This window comes from Myotis myotis, unplaced genomic scaffold (genome assembly GCF_014108235.1).
Source record: "Myotis myotis isolate mMyoMyo1 unplaced genomic scaffold, mMyoMyo1.p scaffold_m19_p_21, whole genome shotgun sequence".
NCBI classification, from domain to species: Eukaryota; Metazoa; Chordata; class Mammalia; order Chiroptera; family Vespertilionidae; genus Myotis; species Myotis myotis.
Window position 1 is genome coordinate 2,887,873 of NW_023416326.1, and position 21,971 is coordinate 2,909,843.

At 41.6% G+C, this 21,971-nt stretch overlaps 1 protein-coding gene across 1 annotated transcript in view; it reads right to left on the reverse strand.

Annotated features, from left to right (window-relative positions):
* Positions 1-21,971, reverse strand: part of FMN2 (formin 2) — a 127,445-nt gene that overhangs the window by 17,812 nt on the left and 87,662 nt on the right. Inside the window, exons 15-16 of the mRNA XM_036355152.1 lie at positions 12,286-12,337; positions 367-516 (exon numbers count right to left, since the gene is read on the reverse strand). Of these exons, the coding sequence (XP_036211045.1) occupies positions 367-516; positions 12,286-12,337 (202 nt within the window). The remainder of the gene's footprint in view (positions 1-366; positions 517-12,285; positions 12,338-21,971) is intronic.

Genomic DNA, 21,971 nt, shown 5'->3' on the forward strand with positions numbered 1-21,971 from the left:
AGTTGGTCATCTCAGCAGGGTTGCTCAACTTCTACACAGTCTGCTTTAGTGCTGTTTCCTCGCCACATAAGTTGTTTTACCAGACAGGTGTCCTGGCAAACCACCACCCTAATCATTCTCTGTAGTGTCCCAGCCTCTATGCTGACACTTTGACTCAAACTCTACGTTTTGCCAAATCTCCGCACCTCTTAGACTTGCTGCCCCGGGTGGAGGGCCATTTAATTTTTCATTCAGGCTATGAACGTTGCCAATCCTAGCGGTGTCACACCTAATAAAACACCAGTTTGAAAATGCCATCGTGCCCAAGAAACACACACACACACACACACACACACACACACACACACACACACACACAACACCTACCTCTCTTGTAGAATAAGTTTGTTCTCCTTCTTCCAAAAGTCTTTAAAGTCAGAGCTGAATTCATGCCAGATACTGAAAAAGACATTCAGGGACACCTCCTTCTCTCCAAGTTTTGGTTTCATGAAGAAATAGGCTGTGGTCTCTAAAAACCTGTCGAGGCAGATACACACACAGAGCATAAGAGCTATGATTACTTTCCAATACGGGCTGTTCTTTTCCCGTCCAAAGGCTGATTTCATTCATGCGCAGTCATTATGACCAAGAGGACACAAACTCTCCAGGCCCCAACAGGAGTTCTCTTACGGGTCCATGTTAGAGTTTTGGATGCAGACGGGAGCAACTGACAAGAACCTTCCATACACTGAGAACTCTCCCTGGTCCAATTCTATTGTCCAAATGAATCACGATGTGTCCAACCTATTTCAGAAGTGAGCCTGTGGTCTAGTTGGGACGTCTTGGGAGTGGTGGGGTACACTTTCTTTCTCCCCTCTGCCAGGGGTGGGGAACCTCTATTTTCCCAAGGGCCACTGGAGGTTTATAACATCATTCGAGGGCCATACAAAATGAGCAACCTGCTATATTTGGTCAAACATTTAATTAGTAAATCAAATGTTTGGCAGGGCCAGCCCAAATGATTTTGCGGGCCTTACATGGCCCGTGGGCCGGACATTCCCCACCCCTGCATCTAAACAAATGAAGTATCAGTCATTTTGTCCCCAAACTAATATATGTATTATATACTATTTGGCTTCTATGCTATTTGGCTCCCTGTATTGTTGGGGGAGGCGGGAAAAGAAAGAGTCCCAGGAGATGCTGACAAACTCTCCCATCAGTGAGTGGGACCCATCCGTGAGGGACAACAGACTGACTGTCTTCAGAAGGGGCCACTCAGCGGCTCTTCACAGAACAACCACATGAAGCTTAGAGGAGTTTCAAAAGGGTTATTTGACATATGGAAAGGGGCACTGGGTAGAAGTATCACTGGGTATAGATGAAACCAATGGATAACAATGGATAACTGTTGAAGTTGGATGATGTGTACACGGTGGATCTTTGCACATTCTGTGTACCTTTGCACACGTTTTAAATTTCTCATAATAAAGAATTGGTTAAATTACAAATGCACACGCACACACACATAAGGTTAGTACAAAAAAGTAATGGCTATAAGCATCTTTTAAAATGGCATTCTAAAAATATTTTTAAAAGGCTAGACTGTTGCTCGAAAGAACTCCATTGGATATTGTTTGTGACCACAAGTTATGTTCCGCAGATAATGAAAATAGTTTTGATTTTTTTATTTCCTTATTTGAAAAGCGGACATACAACAAAATGAGAATCCTATTCTCTTAAGCTTCTCATCTGTTTTTAAGGCAGCCTTTGTCTGGGAACTGTACACATAAAGAATGACTCAAAACTTGGTTTTTATTACAGCCAAGAGAGGTCCCAGTAATTATCCTAAAATAGCATTTTCTTGCCACAAGTGATGATCTGTATGGAGAAGCATGTTCTCTGCAAATGAAATATTTTTAAAATATTGTATTGCCTGTTATTACTATCAATTACTTCCCATCTGTGAACAGGATGTAGCCTTGGTCAAGCACTAGAGAGAACCTTGAATTTCAGCCCGCCATTCTGCGGGCACCTACTCTGCAGGAATAGCAGATGAGGGCACTCCTACTTTCATTTAGTTCATGAGCAGGTTTGCCAGGCACCAAAAATGGCAGGGTGAAGATAGAGAAAAATTCAACCCTGAGAATATCCTGCTAAGCGAAATAAGTCAGACAGAAAAAGTTAAGAACCATATGATTTCACTGATATATAGGATATACAACTGAAAGCAACAAATGAACATGAAATACAAACAAAAATTCACAGATACAGACAACAGCATGGTGGTTACCAAAGAGAAGGGGGTGGGGTGGGGTGGGGTACTAAAGGGTAAACAGGGGCCAATTATATGGTGAGAGAAGAAGATTTGGCTCTAGGTGTAGGCACACAATGCAATATATAGATGACATATCATAGAAATGTACTCTTGAAACCCATATAATCTTATTAATCCATGTCACCCAATGAATTTAATTTAAAAGGAACACACAGAAAAATGCAAATGCTATTCAATTACTTCCTTGAAGAGCATTTTTATTAGATTAACAAATACTAGCACAAGAGTCAAGGCACTGAACGAAGCAATTCTCCATGCTATGCCTCAGTTTACAGGCTTCTAGGCACTGACTGCTGCTCTGAGAACTGAATCACCATAAGAACAACCACTCTGCTCTCAAGCATCTACTTCAAGAATGGTAAACTCTGCCGGCTGGTGTGGCTCAGTGGCTGAGCATTGACGTATGAACCAGGAGGTCATGGTTGAATCCCTGGTCAGGGCACCTGGGTTGTGGGCGGGATCCCCGGGGGGGGGGGGGGGCATGCAGGAGGCAGCTGATCAATGATTCTCTCTCATCACTGATATTTCTCTCTCCTTCTCCCTCCCTCTCTGAAATCAATAAAAATATATATATATTTTAAAAAAGAATGTAAACTCTTCCACGACAATGTTCAAATATGTATACTTCAACAACCTGAAAGCATTGGATATTGTTTTTTACTACAAGTTACGAAACAACACAAGACAGGACTTATGGATATGTGGCAGGTTGCTCCAGAAATGATCCTGTTTTCAGAAAAAAAGAATGTACCCACTAAAGTAATCTGCGGTGAGTAACCTAAAGATGGGCTAATCTTCAGAAGCATCTGTATTATTACTTTACTTTTTATTGACTGACGTCAAAGAGACTTTCCACTCCAAGTGGAGTAATAATACCTTACCATCTTCACCCACCAGTGTCTTGCTCCCCTCAATCTGGCCTTACAGGGTCTGACATTCGCATTCTATACTTGGTCCTTCATCTGCGTGGAATACTCTTCACTCAGGCATCCACCTGGCTGCCTCCCACCCCTTCAGATCTCTGCTCACACATCACCTCCTCAGCAAGATCTAGGAAGAGCCAGAGTGAAATCGCAACATAGATTCCCTGAATATTCCTGCTTGACTTTTCCCCACGGTATTCCCTGCCACCAGAAATTCTGGCCATCTGGTCTACTTGTTTACCGTTGGCCTTCCTCTGCTATAATGAATCCTCGATGAGGTGCTTTTATCTTTTATGTTGTCTGCTGCAGTCCCAGCACCCAAACAGTGTCTGGCACAGAGGAATTGTGGGATAAATATTTGCTTAAAGAATGATTTCTACTGAACAACTACACTAGACACTTCTGGGGACAAAACGTTTGGTTTTTAGGAACACTGTAGTGGAAGAAATCTGTTAGGCCTCTTAGCAGCCTGAGGTTTCAAGACAAGAGCTTTACCTCGGAAGAGCCAAGATTTAGTTCTGTCCCTGCCCACAGCGGGCCTATGTGGACTTCATTCGCTTCAGTAAGCTTCATCTCCTCATTTCTAAAATGAGGACAAGGCTTCCTACTGATCAGATGATTGTGAGGCTTAAAGGAGATAAGTGTGTAATGTGGTTCGTGGCGTTGCCAGGCACATCAGACCCGTCAGTGATGGTTCTTACTACTGCTCACCAGTGAAGGTGGCGTGAAAGCTTCCCCTTCAGCCTTCACGGTGAGTTCACAGAGTGTGAAAGGACCGGGCACTCTTTCTTCACACAGAGAAATTAAAGAGGGCGAGTCCTTTCTCCTTTTCCCATATTCCTGCTTAATTATGAGACAGCTCAGAACCTCTATAAAAATTAAAACTGATGCCAACATGCCAGTCTCCTCGGGGCCAGCAGGCCAGCGCCAGCGTGGGTTAACCACCCTTACCCTCTCCTCCCTACTCATCTACTCCGTTATCTCACTTGGCTCCGAAGAGAGTTTACAGTGACTCCAGCCAAGAGAATTCCTCTCACTTCGCTTATGGAGAAAGAAAAACATCTCCTTTTACCCTGGCGTCATAGAAGAGGCGGACGGTAACAAAGGGCTACATCCTTTATTCTTGACTCAATGTCCCCTGACTGTTTCATACTCCATGACATGTATTGCATACACATGAACACACACACACACACACACACACACAGCTTCCTGGCACCTACTTAACAGACATATCACAGTCAACAGCGAAGCGAAGAGGTCTGCGGAAAGAGGTGAATCCATTGAATTCTACGCCCCCTTCCTCCCACCGCCAGCACAGCCGCAGTTATCAGCAAAGCGAACACCACCGCTCAGATGTGAGTTGTTGGAGGTTCTGTTGCCTCTCCCAGCTCTGGTTCAGGCCACTCTGTCATTTCTCTCTAATGCTAATGGCAACAAGCCTTGGGACTCAAGTCTCCCTCCCTGGCTCAACTGCCAAGGGCCGTGCAGGCTATTTTGAGATATTTCTATATTTGGACTGGTGGGTACAAGGAAAGGGTCTGATGAGGCCGGTTCTTATACAGATTCCATGATCCCAGGGGCCTTGCTGCAGGTCAGTCCTGCACCGGTCAGTCTAAGTGGGCCTGGGTGCCTTCCTGTTCGCTCTGCGATCATCCTTCCTTTCTTTTCAATGTCACGGTCCTTTTGGAGTTTAACAACTAAAAAATCACGTACTAAATGAGAGGGTTTTTTAAAAAAATATATTTTTATTGATTTCAGAGAGGAAGGGAGAGGGAGAGAGAAACATCAACGATGAGAGAGAATCACTGATCAGCTGCCTCTTGCATGCCCCCGACTGGGTACTGAGCCCGCAATCCAGGCCACAACCCAGGCATGTGCCCTTGGCCAGAATCAAATCTGGGACCCTTCAGTCTGCAGGCTGACGGTCTATCCACTGAGCCAAGCCAGCTAGGGCCTACATGAGAGTTTAGACACCCAGTAAGAATTACACACGTGTGAGTTAATTTAGCTCATATAGTCCGAGCCGAGGACATAAAGCATCTCACTATGAAACAAGAAGCCAAGAGAGCATAACAGTTTCAATGAACTGCCCAGGGTCATCATCATAAATCTTCCCTTGCCTGTGCCATTTTTATTGTGCAATGTTGGGTTTTGTAATATTATTCTCCAGAACAAAGTAAAGTCTCCAGAGAAAGCTCTATTTTCAGGGAAAGCCTTCCACAAATAGCTGCAATTTTGGGGGATCCTAAATCAACATCTTCACTTCTTCCTCCTTCCTCCAGCGCCCCCATCGGAACTTACAGGAAATATAATATATTTTATTGCCCCAAAAGGAAGAATAAATCCATTTCGCTCATTATTAAAAGGCCTCTGAGGGCTCTTCCCCGGTTTCTAAAAAGCACCAAGAATACACTCGTGCCAACCATTTTGCCCCAAACAACAGGACATCAGAGGAATCCAGGTTGGTAAGAGGACAAGCTGGTATTTCTTTTCTCTTAAAATGAAACACTGTGGTCTGTCTCCTTTTAGGGTCATTGTGATCTCAAAACAGCCAACTGCTCTTAGAGAAAAAAAAAGGAATTCGACATAAGATCAACTATCGGCTCCTATAAAACATGGGAGAGAAGCTTAAAAATCCAAGTGACACGTTTTCAGGCACAAATTGGCCCTGAGGAGACCATGTAAATTGAGACTCACGCTGATCCCTAAAACTAGGAACCAGACAACCACCATGGTCAACAATGCTAAGGCCATTATTTCCCTCCCATCTCCTGTCGTTGACCTCTATTCTTTTCATGCCCTGAGTTCTACCTTTCATAAAAATCTCATGTTACTCATTGACATCATTTCTCACCACTCTAAAATGTATTCACTCTCTATAACTCCATCATGGCACCTTGACCTCCAAGGGGGAAAAAGAACATCCATCACCTTAAATCAATCCTTAGTTATTCACCTGCAGGGTCTTTATCCCGCCCACAGCTACTTTCTATTTAGGAAAGTATCAAGTCCATTGCATCTCATTTCCAACATCTAAACCAGTGGTCCTCAACCTTCCTAATGCCACGACCCTTTAATACAGTTCCTCATGTTGTGGCGACCCCCTATTTCATTGTTACAAATTGAACATAATTAAAGCATAGTGATGAATCACAAAAACAATACGTAATTATATATGTGTTTTCTGATGGTCTTAGGCAACCCCTGTGAAAGGGTCGTTCAACCCCCAAAGGGGTCGCGACCCACAGGTTGAGAACCGCTGGTCTAAACTCTCTTACTATTGGCTTATTCTCCTGATCCTTAAAGCATACTCAGATTTCTTCATTCAGAAATATTTCTCTCAGCCACGCAGACTCATTGAAAGACACCATTAGTTATGTATAGATGGTCTATGACTCAATGCTTCTGTGTCCTCACTCATTTTGAAACTGGCTTCAAGGACCACCCTCCCACTACTGTCTTCTAGGGATCCCTGACCGAAACCTCTAATTTTTACCAATTTTCATCCTTATGCCCTTAAATAATGGACCCACTACTGTGCTGCTTATTTTAACTTGAAAATAAGAAATCATTAACAGAGCTTTTTATTTTATTTTATTTTTTTACTCCTTTAGGTTAAATCTATGCAAATGGAACTCAATATATTATTTCCATTTATCCTTCATCAAACTCTCAATTATGGGATCTCGGGTTCATCACCTTCATAGCTTCACTTTGTATTAATTTTTGATTTATAGAAATGTTGAATACATAAGATAGAGAATTCCCATAGAGCCTTCACTCGGCTTCTCCTCACATTAACATCTCACAGTCACAGTACATTCATCAAAGCTAAGAAATTAACATCGATTCCATGAAAGTAAGGGAATTCTCTTGGCGGGAGCTACTACAAACTTTCTTCAGTGAAGTGAGATAAAGCGCATAGATGACTAGGGAGGAAAGGGTGAGGGTGGTTAACCCACTCGGGCCGGTCTGCTGTCCCCGAAGAAGCTGACACACTGACATCAGTTTTAATTTATATGAAAATCCTGTGTTATCTCATAATTATGTGGAGGGAAGGGAAAGAGAGAAAGGAAATGAAGTCAGACCACGTATGCTCTCGGACCACGATGGGATTAAACTGGAAATCAATAACAGGAAGATGAATAGGAACACCTCCAGCTCATTTCTGAAGAATTCATAGGTCAAAGAGAAGCTCTCGAGGGAAATGAGAAAGTTTCTGAAACGAAAATACGAGCTGTCAACATTACAGGATACAGATAAAGCAGAGCGTAGATGAAAACTTATAGCAGAAAGTGTTTACATTAGAAAAAAAGAGAAAGATCCACCGCATAAGATTCCACCTTAGAGAAAATGAAGCAAAACACGCAGTTCCAGCCTAAAGCAAGCAGAAGAGAAGAAATAATAGAAATCAAAGCAGATATCAATGAAGTTGAAAACAGAAAATAATTAGAGAAACCAGCAAACCCCCAAACAGTGTTTTGTTTTTTAAGATGAAGAAAATTGATTGTAGAGGCAAGAGACTGGGATCGCCATCCCAGTACTGAAGGAAAAAACCAAAGCTGAAGACCTCACCTTACCCAATTTCAAGACTTACTCTAAAGCTACAGTAATCGGGACAGCAAGGCCATGGTGGAAGCGTAGACACCGAAATCCACGCAACAGAACAGTGCCCGGAAGTAGACTCACCAACGTAGTTGACTGGGTTTTTGACAAAGGAGCAAAAGCAACTCAACGGAGGAAGGACAATCCTTTCCACAAATGGTGCTGGAACAAGGGATTTCCTCAGGTTCCCTGTGGCCCTACTGGTGTTATTTCCAATTCTCCAGGAAGCAGGGGTCAAAACTGGATTCATTGGGAAAATACGGGGGCCAGCTGGTAGACCTGGCGGCAGGTCTCAGATCCAAGGAGGAGAGGGAGGGAGAAATGCACTAACCAAAAAGAGCTGATATTAATATCAAGCGTATGTGTTGCTGTTCCTTTTAATGACGCCGGTGAGAAACCAGACGAAAGTAAGGGAACAGTATTTTTATGCTCAGACCTGTCTATCATCTTGGATCGATCAAGGCAGGAGGGCCTTGCGAATAGGAGTGGAGCCCACCAAGAGGGGTACAGACATTTAAAACCGGTGGGAAATCTGTTCTATTTGGAAGGAACTGGTGGTCTGTATGTCTGCCTCATATGGCTACTGAAAATTACAGATGTACGGGGTTAGAAATGCCATCAGCACCCTGTAAACAGCATTGGTGTTGGTGCAGCACAGCAGACTTATGCAACATTGACCATGAAGCACCTCGCTTTAAAGAAATGGCTGGAGCCCTGGCTGGTTGGGCTCAGTGGATACAGCGTTGGCCTGTGGACTGAAGGGTCCTGTGTGCAATTCCGGTCAAGGGCACATGCCCGGATTGTGAGCTCGAACTCCAGGAGGGGGCGTGCAAGAGGCAGCCAATCAATGATTTCCTTTCATCATTGATGTTTCTATCTCTCTCTCCCTTTCCCTTCCTCTCTGAATTCAATAAAAATGTTTTGTTTTTTTTAAAAAAGAAACTATTGGGAATAATTTTGATACTAAAGGCCCCACCTGACCTTGGAAATATATCTTATGTATACGATTGTATTTACATTTTAGCATATAATTTACGAAGTATTTTAACATATATTGCTAGTTTTCTCCTGACAGGGTAATTGAGTGGCAGAAACATGATAAGAAATGAGTTATAAATTATTATTCCACAGACTTAACTAGCAGGAAGCCGTTCTGACAAATACCAGTATTTCATTCATTTTGGCTTTCAAGTTTCCTAATTGAATCCTACAGTTGCACAACAGACACGCAGTGTTCCATTTGTAAGGTGGCTTGAATTCCATTCTTGGCTCTGTGCTACCTCGCTCCCTGATACTGGGGAAGTGATTTAACAGAAGCAAACTTCCCTCCATTTCTTCATCTGCATAACGGACACTACGAATTAATTACCCCACCCAGTCCCCACAAGAATATTGTGAGAACCGGTAGGCTAAGTCCCCAAAGCCTTCCTATTCCACATCTTAGATATCGATACAATAAGCGCAGAAGAGCAACTCTTCATTTTTGTGACAATAGTGATTAGAAATATCACAGAGCTCTCTCTCCAGCAGGCGTGTAGCATGACTCATTCGAACCACATCGATGGCCATGGAAACCTGCACTGCACCGTGAGGTCAATGCCGAGATCAGGGGCTGGAAAAAGACAGTATCTGGCATTTGAAAAATGTACTTTCGGTGCTTGGATAAATGTCAGCTCCGCTAGCCCAGCACTATTTGCAAGATATTCCTGGCATGTTGCAAACTGCATAGCACTGCCACCCTGAGTGGAATACCTTTCTTCTAAGAGTGACGCGGAGCTCACGGCAAGAACCTTTGCACAAGTATTTGCAAGCTGATTTGACTCTTTGGAACCCTAACATTTCTGAGGACACAGATGCAGTTTGAAACATAAAGAAAGGGTGCTCCATTTTTGGTCCATATCTACAGAGACCATCTCCTATGACTTCTGAACATACAACAATGCCTTCAAGGAGATAGCACTGTTTGGTGAGCTAAGTCATCAGGTAACCTTGACATTCTTCTCCTATTTTCTTTTTAAATGCATTTTTATTGATTTTAGAGAGGAAGGGAGAGAGAGAGAGAGAAACATCAATGATGAGAGAGAATCATTGATGGGCTGCCTCCTGCACGCCCCACACTGGGGATCAAGCCCACAACCCCGGCATGTGCCCTGATCGGGAATCGGACCGTGACCTCCTGGTTCATGAGTCCACCCTTAACCACTGAGCCACACCTGCCGGATGAAAGTCGATGGGTTTTATCAAACTTTAAACAATGCAGCTACAGAAGAAGACCCCTTTGTACGAAGAAGTGCTGCCCCGAATGCTGACCACGTGGCCTGGAAGGGAAAGGGGTGAACTACAGCCTTCACCTTTGACCCTGGGAAACATCCCTCCTCGAGGCCCCCAAAGGCTGCGTCTTCGGGGGAAGGACTCGAAGGCATCAATGAAGAAATCCGAACGGGAGAATAACAAGCTTCAGCTTTGTTTGACTTTATCAGCTTTGGGAAGGGAATGATGTCATTGTTTGGGGGTTCTGCGAAGACATGGCACGTCCCCTCGGTGTTAATACCAGTCTGGAGCCTGCCTGGCCCGCCAGCACCGGCCCGATAAACACAGACCTGGAGTCTCTCTGTTCATCTCCGGACAGTTCCTCGGAACGATCCTGGAAAATATGCCTGTTCTGAACTAAACATTTCACTTTTCATCTTATCCATGTTCCAGAAGGCCATTCCTGGGATAAACACGTTACAGACGAACACTCTAAAAGCCACTGCCCATGATGAACTACGTGTGCATCCTTCAGGGTGGATTAGAGACTTTCCCTCCCGTGACAAATGAACAGTGACATACCCTGCGGAACCACTGGAACCGACATTCCGCTGTTTCTCTCCTTCATTGTGTCTTTATTTTGCACGAGAGAGAAAGTTTCCATTTCAACTCACTGGTTACGCAATCCTGGCTGGGGCTAAATACCACTCAAGCAATATCACACACAGGAATAGCATGTATTTTTAAAAATCTGCGACTTAAAATTCTTTTACCAATGTGCTTTCTTCCACCACTCTTTCTCGCCTTTTACTACGGGTTGTTTGAAATTGCCTCTGCTGGTATTAAAATTAAATAGAGAACGAATGTATTCACTTCAAAAATTAAAGTAAGATTGGTACTAGGATGCAGATTAAGTTAGCGAAGCAATTACCACAGAATTGATACGTTGGTGCCATTTCTTTTGGCTTCTGCTGTGATGTAGTAACAGCCAAGGCTTTTAAAGGAGGCAGCCAATCAATGATTCTCTCATCATCTCTCTCATCTATCCATCTCTTCCTCGCCCTTCCTTTCTCTGAAATCAATAAAAACATATTTTTTTAAAAAAAAGAAACTGGTCAAATTCTTTTACCAATTAGCTGAGCACAATATTTTATATCAACTCAACCACTACAAAATATGTGATATCCTATCTACAGGATCTGGCCAAATCAGTAATGGCAAAGAACCTCTTTCACCTACATTTTCTCACAAATGTAATCAGATTTCTTCAGAGAGAGTGATGGGTTAATTTCATGTGTTAACGTGGGTGGCGATGGTAACCAGGGTGGGGTCAAACACCAGGGTAGATGCTGTTGTGAAGGTGTTTTTTACATGTGATGAGCATGGGTATCGGTAGGGTTTGAGAAGAGCAGATCACACTTCATAATGTTGGTGAGTCTCATCCAATCAATTGACAGCCTTCAGAATAAAACAACTGTGGTTCCACAGTACGAAGGGATTGTCTCGAGAATGCTTTCAGACTCAAGATTATAACATCAACTCCTGCCATAATCTCCAACCTACCATGAGCCAATTCCTTAGCATCTCTCTCCCTGCCACCCGCCCCCCGTGTGCATACACAACACACACACACACATACATACACATATACATTTTATTGGTTCTTTTTTTTGGTGAACCCCAACTAATACAGGGAGAAAAAAGAAGAGGAGAAAATGGAGGCAGAGCAGGGAGATTTCTGAGATCCTTCTCTATGCTCCCCATGATTGCCAATCTCCCTTCTGGAAGTTGGCGGGTACACACGTGAAAACCCGGGCTTTCTAACTGGCCTCCACTTTTGAATGTGGAAACGCAATAGTTCCCGATCACCAAACACTTCGCCCTTTTTTCTTGGAACAGATTCCTGCTACCTTCCTTTCTCCTGTATTTCCAAACCCTCTTCAGAAGTGAAGGGGCTACTCTATTCACAATAAATTGGTACGTAACAGGATTATACATCATCCAGACTCACAAATATAAAATTCCAGAATTCAATGTGAGATTAAAGTGCACTGTTACATCACCTTCTTTCCCTCCTCTGCTTGAAAATAAAAATGGAGCTACTGACTGGTTCCTTGAGATAAAACATACTAAGGATTTTATAAGCATATTCTGAAAAGAAATATTACAGAAAAGTACTTAATTTCTCACCATTTATGAGTCTCTGTTAGTGAATTCTCCTCTGCCTCTTGGTCAATTTTAGCTGAAAATACAAAAAAAGAAAAAGATAAGTGACAAATAGTTACACTCGCTCAAGCAAGTATGACCCAAATAATATAAAATATATTATAATTCATTATTATTAATGCAAATATGTTCATCAGAAGTTTGTTTTAAATCTATAAACAGATATAATTGAATAGATTATATTTAATTTTCATTAAATTAATACTATTAGATTGATACAGATAAAATATATTATATAACCAATTAAAATTTTTAGATTCTAAGTAATTTCCTTAAATCTGTCACATGAATCTGAGAAAGCAAAACACTAGCTAGCTTCATATGCATGTCTATTGTGTTTGTCGAATATTAAATACCAATAATTAGTTGAAAATAATTATTTCAAGCAAAGGTACAAAAACCAAGTCAAAAAACTAAAGAGAAAGAGTATGGGACCTTCTCCCTAAGTGTTCTCCACACAGATGGACAGGTACCGAGATTATTTCTACAAAGGAACAAGATAAGACATGAGCATTCCCCATTCATTGAAAGTGGGGAGGTGATTATGGACCCATTTATTTGCTACTATTTTTATTTAAAAAGAAAGAATGATAGCCAGACATAAACCCAAGGGTCAAATTTGGAAAAGAGATTACATCACTATTTTCAAATTATCCTCTATAATAAAAGCCTAATATGCAAATCAACCAAACAGCGAAATGACCGGTGGAACAACCAGTTGCTATGACGTGCACTGACCACCAGGGGACAGATGCTCAACACAGGAGCTGCCCCCAGCCCTCAGGCCTCAGGCCAACAAGGAGGGTGCCAGCAGGGGGCCCCCAATTGCCCCGCCGGTCGCCCCACAGATCGAACCTGATCGCCAGCCAGGCCTAGGAACTCTACCCGTGCACAAATTTCGTGCACTGAGCCTCTAGTTTAAAATAACATCGAACTCCCTCACATAAAGTTAAGTATGGCAGTGACTTTCGCCTTTTTGATCAGTAGCATTCTAGGAATTTACCTAGTGCTTCTATACTATACACACACACATACACATAAAGATTTTTGACACAAAAGTGTTAAAAATACTATTTCCTGTAATATTTGTAGTCTATTCTATTCGATTTTAAAATGTTAATTGTGACCCCCTACATTAATTTCATGCTTCACTAATGGTTTGTGACACATTTTGAAAATCAGTTGAGCTATAGAACAAAAAGTTTAAAAATAATAATAATAATTAAAGCCTGGACTAGTGAAAGCAGACATGGTCTCTTTTTTTAAATCTTTATTGTCGAAAGTATTACATATGCCCCTCCCTTCCTCCCCCCACTGACCTCCTCTAGCCCACCCCCACCCCCACCCCAGGCCTTCACCACCCCACTGTCTGTGTCCCTGGGTTACGCACATACGCATACAAGTTCCCTGGTTTGTAAGCATGCTCTCTGGGTCACACTCCTGGCCATTTGGAGAAACTAGAAGCCAAAGTGGGACAGAGCAAGTTAATTACAAAGAATTGGAGCTGCGCACAAGATCCAATCCATGCCACTGGGGAATGGCCAAAGCGTCTCTATCGCTGCCTTACACACAACAGTCCAACTTGGGCTGGTTAATGTTTTACAACCTCAAGACGGTGTTTGCTCGAAGTCTGCTCAGTATCTGCAGAGCCGCAGTCCAGTGTCCTGCGGCCACTCTCAGCCAGGATTCTAAGAATTTAGAAGGGGCCGGTTGAGCTGGCAGCTGAGGGGTTCCCCACCCCCCACCTTTTCCCTTTTTGTGCTGTAGACTGTTTACATGCACTTACGGGGAAGTCATTAGCCATTCTGAACAACAGAATAAATGTTCCACCGTTTTACTTTGAAAAGACTCTCCAACACAAACAGATTGTCTTATAGGCTCTGATCTGGGCTGCCTTGCATTCAAATGCTTTGCTTCCAGGAGCAATTCTAGAAGCACAGACAGTTGGCTCAAGGGAAAACCAAGCCCCACGTAGCTCAGTGGTTGTCGACCTATGAACCAGGAGGTCATGGTTCAACTCCCAGTGAGGGCACATGCCCGGGTTGTGGACTCGATCCCCAGTGGGGGGCGTGCAGGAGGCAGCCTATCAATAATTCTCTCTCATCATTGATGTTTCTCTCTCTCTCTCCCTCTCCCTTCCCCTCTAAAATCAATAAAAATAGATTTAGAAAAGGAAAGAAAGGAAGGAAGGAAAGAAGGAAGAAAGATGGCAAAAGAAATTCAGATATTCATTCCCTGCCTGGACATGTATAAAGGACTTAAAATTCACTTGAGTTCAAGTTCACTGTCCAAAGAAGCCGTGCGTCAAAACCCTCAAAAGCCGAAGCAATAAATCTGCAATCGAATGACAACTTTCAATGACTCAGAAGAAAGGCGTTGCCTTTGTCTAAAAAAATAACCCATACTGGCTGCACTTAAAAGCAACCGAAATGCACACTCATAGATAATTATAAACAAAAACTAGTTAACACTTTAAATAAAAAGATTTAGGGCTCCGACAAGCAGATGAAAGGGTTCTTGACTTGCCTTCCATCTGATATTAGTCAAAATCAACTCTGTCTCCAATTACCTGGGAATATGTGGTCCTCCCTCATGCAAGGGCGCCCGTCCGTTGGGGCCTCTCCTTACTCACAGTCCTTTGGACCAAGTTCAGCAGAAATATTTAACATTGCAGAAGAGGCTGGAGCCAGACAAGCGACTGCAGGCGCTCATCACTGCCTCAAAATAGTAACTTAGTAGGACAGCAACCAACAGAAAATATTTGTGGGGGCAGAGGTTTGGGGGAGGGGACGGATGACTGCTATTAGAGAAGACATGCTACATGCCCCAAAGTGCTGAAACAGAATCATGAAAACACTATTGTTAACCAGTTGCCCATTCAGGGGCATTGGATTGTCCATGCCAAAAGTCTCCTGTAGAATTGGGCCTGAAAGGTAATCGTATGCCCTAGCCTTAAAATAGATAAATAGACGGAAACAAAAAGTAATCAAAGAAATAAAGGTTGATTCCTGGAAGGGTCAATGATGAGAGGGAGTCATGGATCGGCTGATGAACAAAAGAGATCCAGAGGCAGAGAAGCATGGAACAGACTTTTGAATCTCAGAGGGAGGGCACGGGTGGGTGGGTGGGAAGAGATTAACCGCAGGACTTAATATGCAAAACCCATGGACGCAGACAATAGATTGGTGTAGGCCTGGGGCAGGGGTGAGTGCGGGCTAGAAGGGGTCAGTGAGGGGGAAAAGGGGCGTCTGCAATACTTTCAACAACAAAGATACATTTTTTAAGAAGAGGCATCAAGAACAAGGCCGATATTGCTTTTGATCCTGAAGCTCAACATTAAGGAATGTATGTATTGTACAAGTGTGTACTACGAGAGATGTACGCATTTATTCTCTTAATCTTTTTGTCTTCAAAGCAATGCTGTAGGAAAGAAGATTTATGAGCAAAGAAATAAGTTCATTTTCCTGCTTTTCTCCAATGGAATACTACGAAACCATTAAGAAGAATCTACTGATACAAAATGATCTTGAAGCTATTTTAATTGAAAAAAAAGAATAATACCCAAGTGAGGCCTCTATTTTCAACCATACTAGGAACTCGACATCAAAAAGTTTTACAACAAAGTGCATGAAGGTATTGGATTAAAATAAAATGTAACGCATGGCTGAGCTGGCTGGAAAAGAAAGAAAATCCTCTGAAGCAGTCAAAACAACCAGGAGCAAGACTTCAAAAGGTGTTAGCACTGCCTTGGGCGCACCCTTCCACCCAGCAACCCAAGACTGTCCTTGGACAGGCCACGCAGGAAGATGGGAACAGGCCTGGAGTCCTCCACAGCGCCCGGAAGAGACACGCCCTCGGGGTAGAGAAAACAGAAAGCCACCCCCACGCCCCCACGAGAAGAGACACTGAGGAATGTGTCCTTCTCCGCGTGGCCCTGCGTGGGCCATCACACTGCCCGGAGCCTCCATCCACAATGAGGGGGACCCTAACTCATTTTAAAACAGTTCTCGGTTGGCAGTGCCGTCTGATGTTGAGCCCAAACAAATAATAGAAATAGAAATAGAAGGGAAAAAAATAAAAAACAGAAACAGCCTGCAAATAAATTTAGTTTAGAAATAAAATGGAACCGGAGAAGAGCTGCCCAGGCCGTGAAGGGAGGTTAAGAGTCTACGGCATCCCGAATGCGGGAAGGAATGGGATAGCAACCCAGAGTTTTATCATCAGCAAACCTTTCTCCCCAAAGCAGGACTGATGGAGATTTCCACACAGACAAGGAAAAAAAAAAGAGGGTTTTCAATCCACAGATTCACACCAGGGAACTTCTGAAGACTGAACTTCAGAAAGAAGAAAAACCACCTCAGAAGGAAGGCATAACATACTAGTACAGGAATGGTGAGCAGAGAAGATGGTACTGGTTATAAAAAACAAGTGAACACGAAAACATTGGCAAAGAATGGCGTATGGCATCAATAAGTAAGGTTAGAGATAAACATGTAGGTATATTGTGAATTCATACACTTTTGGTATATTGTGAATTCTTTAACAACACATGGTACTAAACAACTAAAACAATATTATCTGTTTGAAAAAAAAGTTATTTTTGCAGACTGTACATAGACATCAAATATGTACATACATAAAAATCAGATAGATTGAAGAATTAAATGCAAAACCGAGACATTTTTACAGGAAAATACAGGGTACTGTCTTTATAAACACACAGCAGGAAAAGATGTACTCAATAAGGCAAATATTAATACCATTAAGAAAAAGTCTGATGAGATTTGCTGTTTGGAAATACAGAACTTCTGCTTATCAACTGCCACTGTAAGAAAGATGTAAAGACAAGGTCCAAAGAGAGAGAAGTGTTTGTAACAATTTAAAGAACTCCTAATTATTCAGTAAGTAAAAGGCAAACCAACAGAAAACAGTCAAAAGACTCAACAGGTGGTCCATAGAACAGACTTTAGACATATGAAAATCCACCAGTTCTAATCAATAATCAGAAAAATGCACGTGAAACCCACAATGGAATACCATTTTAAATAACAGATATAGCCAATCTAAGAACCAAATGCTTACAAGGATCTGACACACTGAAATTCTATTGGTATAACTGTAGGTTGGAATTAATCACCATTAAGTAATTTGGCTTTACCTTAGAGGCAAAAGATTCATAAACCTTATAACCCAGCAAATCTTTGTTCTCCGAGGTTAGCACTAAAAAAGAGAATATGCATGTACCCCAGGACTAAAGCATTTTTCCTTTTAGCTAAAATAGGAAAAACAGGAGAAATAAATTGTGGTGTAGTATATACCTACAATGAAATCAATATTAACAAAACACAGGCATGTGCACAAACATGAAAGAATATCAAGAACAATGTTCAACGGAGATAAAAGCAAGGCACAGAAGAGTGCAGTTACAATTCCACTTATACAAAGTTCATAAACTTGCAAAACTAATAAAATGTTTACAATTTATATTTTTGGCAAACCTATAAAGAGAAAGTATAAAGATCAGAGAGAAAAGAAATAAAATAGAAATTTTAAAAAGATCAATGAACGTAAGAGCTGGTCCTTCGAAAAGATAAACAAAATTGACAAACCTTTAGCCAAACTCATCAAGAAGAAAAGAGAGTCCAAATAAATAAAATCATAAATGAAAGAAGAGACGTTACAACTGACACCACAGAAATACAAAGAATCGTTAAAGAATGCGATGAGCAGTTATATGCCAACAAACTCAACAACATTCCAAAACTGAACCAGAAAGAAATAGAAATTACTAACAAAGAAACTGAAACAGTAATTTAAAAAAACTCCAAATAAAACCAGACAGTTTGACAAGTGAATTCTACCAAACATTTAAAGAAGAATCAATATCTACTAGTATAGTTCTTAAATGATTTCCAAAAAAATCCAAGAGGAAGAATTGCTTCTGAACTAATTCTATGAAGCCAATATCACCTCAATACCAAAATCAGACAAAGACAGGAAAAGAAACCATCAACAAAACAAAAAGACAAACCACTGAATGAAAATGATATTCACAAATAATATATCTGACAAGGGGTTAATATCCAAAATATCTAAGGAACTCATACAATTTTCCAAAAGGTTTCAGGTTCAATTCCCAGTCAGGGTGTGTATAGGAGGCAATTGATCAATGTTTCTCTCTCAACAATCTCTCTCTCTCTCTCTCTCTCTCTCTCTCTCTCTCTCTCTCTCTCTCTCTCTCTCCCCCTCCCTCCCTCTCTCCCTCCCTTTCTCTAAAATCAATAAAAAGCATGGTGTTTTCTTTGCCTCGAGTGAGGAAAAGAAAATGGGCAGAGGACCTAAAAAACATTTCTCCAGAGGACGTACAGATGTTCAAAAACATACGAAAAGATGCTCAACATCACTAATCATCAGAGAAGTGCAAATCAAAACCACAATAAGAAGTTACCTTTCACCTGTCAGAATGACTATCATCAAAAAACCAACAAATACCAAGTGCTGGTGAAGATGCGAAGAAAAGGGAGCCCTACTACACCATTGATGGGATTGTAAATTGGTGCAGCCACGATGGGAAACAGTATGGAGGTTCCTCAAAAAATTAAAAATAGAGCTGCCATACAACCCAGAAATTTCAGTTTGTGTACTTACTGGAAGAAAGCAAAAACACTAATTTGGAAAGATTTAGGCACCCCAATGTTCAATGCAGCATTATTTACCACAGCCAAGATATGGAAACAACCTAGGTATCCGTCAATGGGTAAATGGATAAAAATGATATAAATACATATGTCAGAATGCCATATATATATATACACATATATATGAATATAGACATATACATTGGAATATTACTCAGCAGTAAAAACGAATGAAATCTTGCCATTTGTAACAACATGATGGACCTATAGTATATTGTGCTAAGTGAAATAAGTCAAAGACAAATACCATATGTCTTCCCTTATATGTAGAATCGAAAACAAAACAAATGAATAAACAAAACAGAAGCAGATCCACAGATCTAGAGGACAAGCTGATGGTTGTCAAAGGATGAATGGGTGAAATAATTTTTTTTAAAAAAAGTATGCAAAGGATACATTCGACATTCACATTAGTGGCCATGTCTGACAGAATGCAGGCACAAGATTGGGAAAGACACATAAAAGAGTTGGACATACTGATCAAGGTCTGCTCCTCGAGTGGGGTGTACGTGACTATTCACTTCATTATAATTCTTTAGATCTCATTTAGGTTAAATATATGCATACATATATGACCTTTATGTTATCTATAACATGTATGCCTTTCAAGTGGACATTTGATCCTCATTACCCATGGATTCCACATTTTTGAACGTGTCCACTCACTAAAATTCATTTTAATTCCAAAATCCATCCTTCTAGAGCTTTTGTGGTCACCACGGGCCTGTGCGGTGGAAAATCTGAGTCGCCGGACCAACACTTGGCCAGCTGCCGCTGAGCAAGGCAAGGCTCTAGCTCCTTCTGTCAGCTCCCAAACTGTAAATCATTTTCACAGTCTATTGTGACACACTTTTCAGCATCTTTGTGCTTTTTTTGTCATTCCCACTGCTCGAGTGGCTGCAGTGCTGTCCAGTGGACACGAGAACAAGAAGGCCGGGCGGGCGTCACGGAGGAAATCCACGTGTTAGATGCGCTCCATGCAGGTGTGAGTGACAGCACTGCCGGCGGGGAGTTCAATGTCAGTGAATCAACGATATGTACTAAACAAGGGCATATTATTTCATAAGTACATATCATATCTTCAAACATGAGCACACAGAAGGCAGTATGTGGATCAAATGATGAAAACGAGACCGAAACATGGCCAGAGGCTTGAAGAAACCTAACCCTGTGTTTGTAACGAGGAGCAGTGGTCCAGTATTCACTAATTCAATGTTTGTGGCAGCTTGATAGAATATAGTTATAGCAAACAATGAGAGTACAAGGAATAATAAAATATACTTATTTTTGTGTCGTACATAAAATGAATATCAAACATACAAATTGTATGTTGTATACATATACAACAGTTTCATATATATTCTTTTACATTTTATAAGATATATGATATATATAAAAATATAAAATGTAAATAAATATAAAATACTTCCTAATAAAAATGAAAAAGGGGGAAATCAACATGTAGAGGATGTATTCACTAGCAAAATATACATAGATACAAATTTACATGTACATATTAATCGGCTTCTATGCATAGATTATCTCTGGAAGGATAGAAATGAAATAGAAACGTGGTTAACACGGAGGAAAGTGATACTAAGAAAGACTTACATCCCATTATATACCTGAATTTTATAACAGATGTATTTTTTAAGGTGTTTAATTGGCTTTTAAAGAGAGAGGAAGGGGGCAGGAGAGACAAACATGGGCGTAAGAGTGACACATGTGCAAACATAAAATCGCGTACGTCGGCGTAAACTGGAGCTAGCTAAGGTATAGGGGCTCGGATTAAACACTTAAATGGAACACTTAGGCATCAGTTGTAGTTGCCGCACAAGGACTTCCCAAAATGTTGCAGAGCGGTACCCTTGACCTTCCTCACTTTCCTTAAATGGCGGAAGCTCAGGAAATTGATGTTTGCCCATGCCAACCCCCCTCCCCCAAAATGTCCCATCCTCGAACAGGTCGCACTCTAACGACTCCCTCCTCCTCTCTGAAACTCTTCCGAGCTCTGGCTTCCGTTACAACAGCCTCTCTTGGTTTTCCTCTGACCTCTCTTCTCGAAATGCTAACACCTGTGGGGATGTCTCTGTCCATCCTGATGATGTCATTCTCCCCCAGAATTCCCAGGTGACCACACCCACTCAGCAATCACATTATTGTATGAGGCCCAATCCTCCATCGAGAGATTCCATCTGGGTTTCAAAATGTAACTTTGTGCCCTGACCGGTTTGGCTCAGTGGATAGAGCGTCGGCCTGCGGACTGAAGGGTCCCGGGTTCGATTCCGGTCACGGGCATGTACCTTGGTCGCAAGCACATTCCCAGTAGGGGTGTGCAGGAGGCAGCTGATCGATGTTTCTCTCTCATCGATATTTCTGACTCTCTATCCCTCTCCCTTCCTCTCTGTAAAAAATTAATAAAATATATCTTTTAAAAAAATGTAACTTTGCTATTCATGCAAAAGATGACTAAGATATAGTTATACAGAAGATTTCAGTGCCAGGTCTCCAAAATACAGATGGCAAAGATTAGATAATAAACCATAAATAATGTGAACAACTATATGGGTGACACTCGCCAACATTGTAGATGTGAAATCCAGCAAATTGTTGACTTCTTCTTTTTTAAATGAATCATAGCATTAGGGCTCCTTTCTTCCCACAAACAACAACAAAATTCCATACCTACATAGTTTTCTCAAATGACATGTTCTTGATGCTAAAACCACATTGAATGGAAAAAGCAAGACTCATTTTTATTCACCGTTAAGAGTGGAGCGAGCGTACAGGGTCCTCTAATATGTAACTACAGGGCTGTGATTCCAGTCAAAGGACTATGTGGGAATCAGTGGGTAGATTTTCCACTCCGAGTCATGAGGACCCGAAAATCTGGAAATGACAGCCACTCTGATTTATGAATCCCTTTCATATTCTGTTTCGTGTTTCATGTTC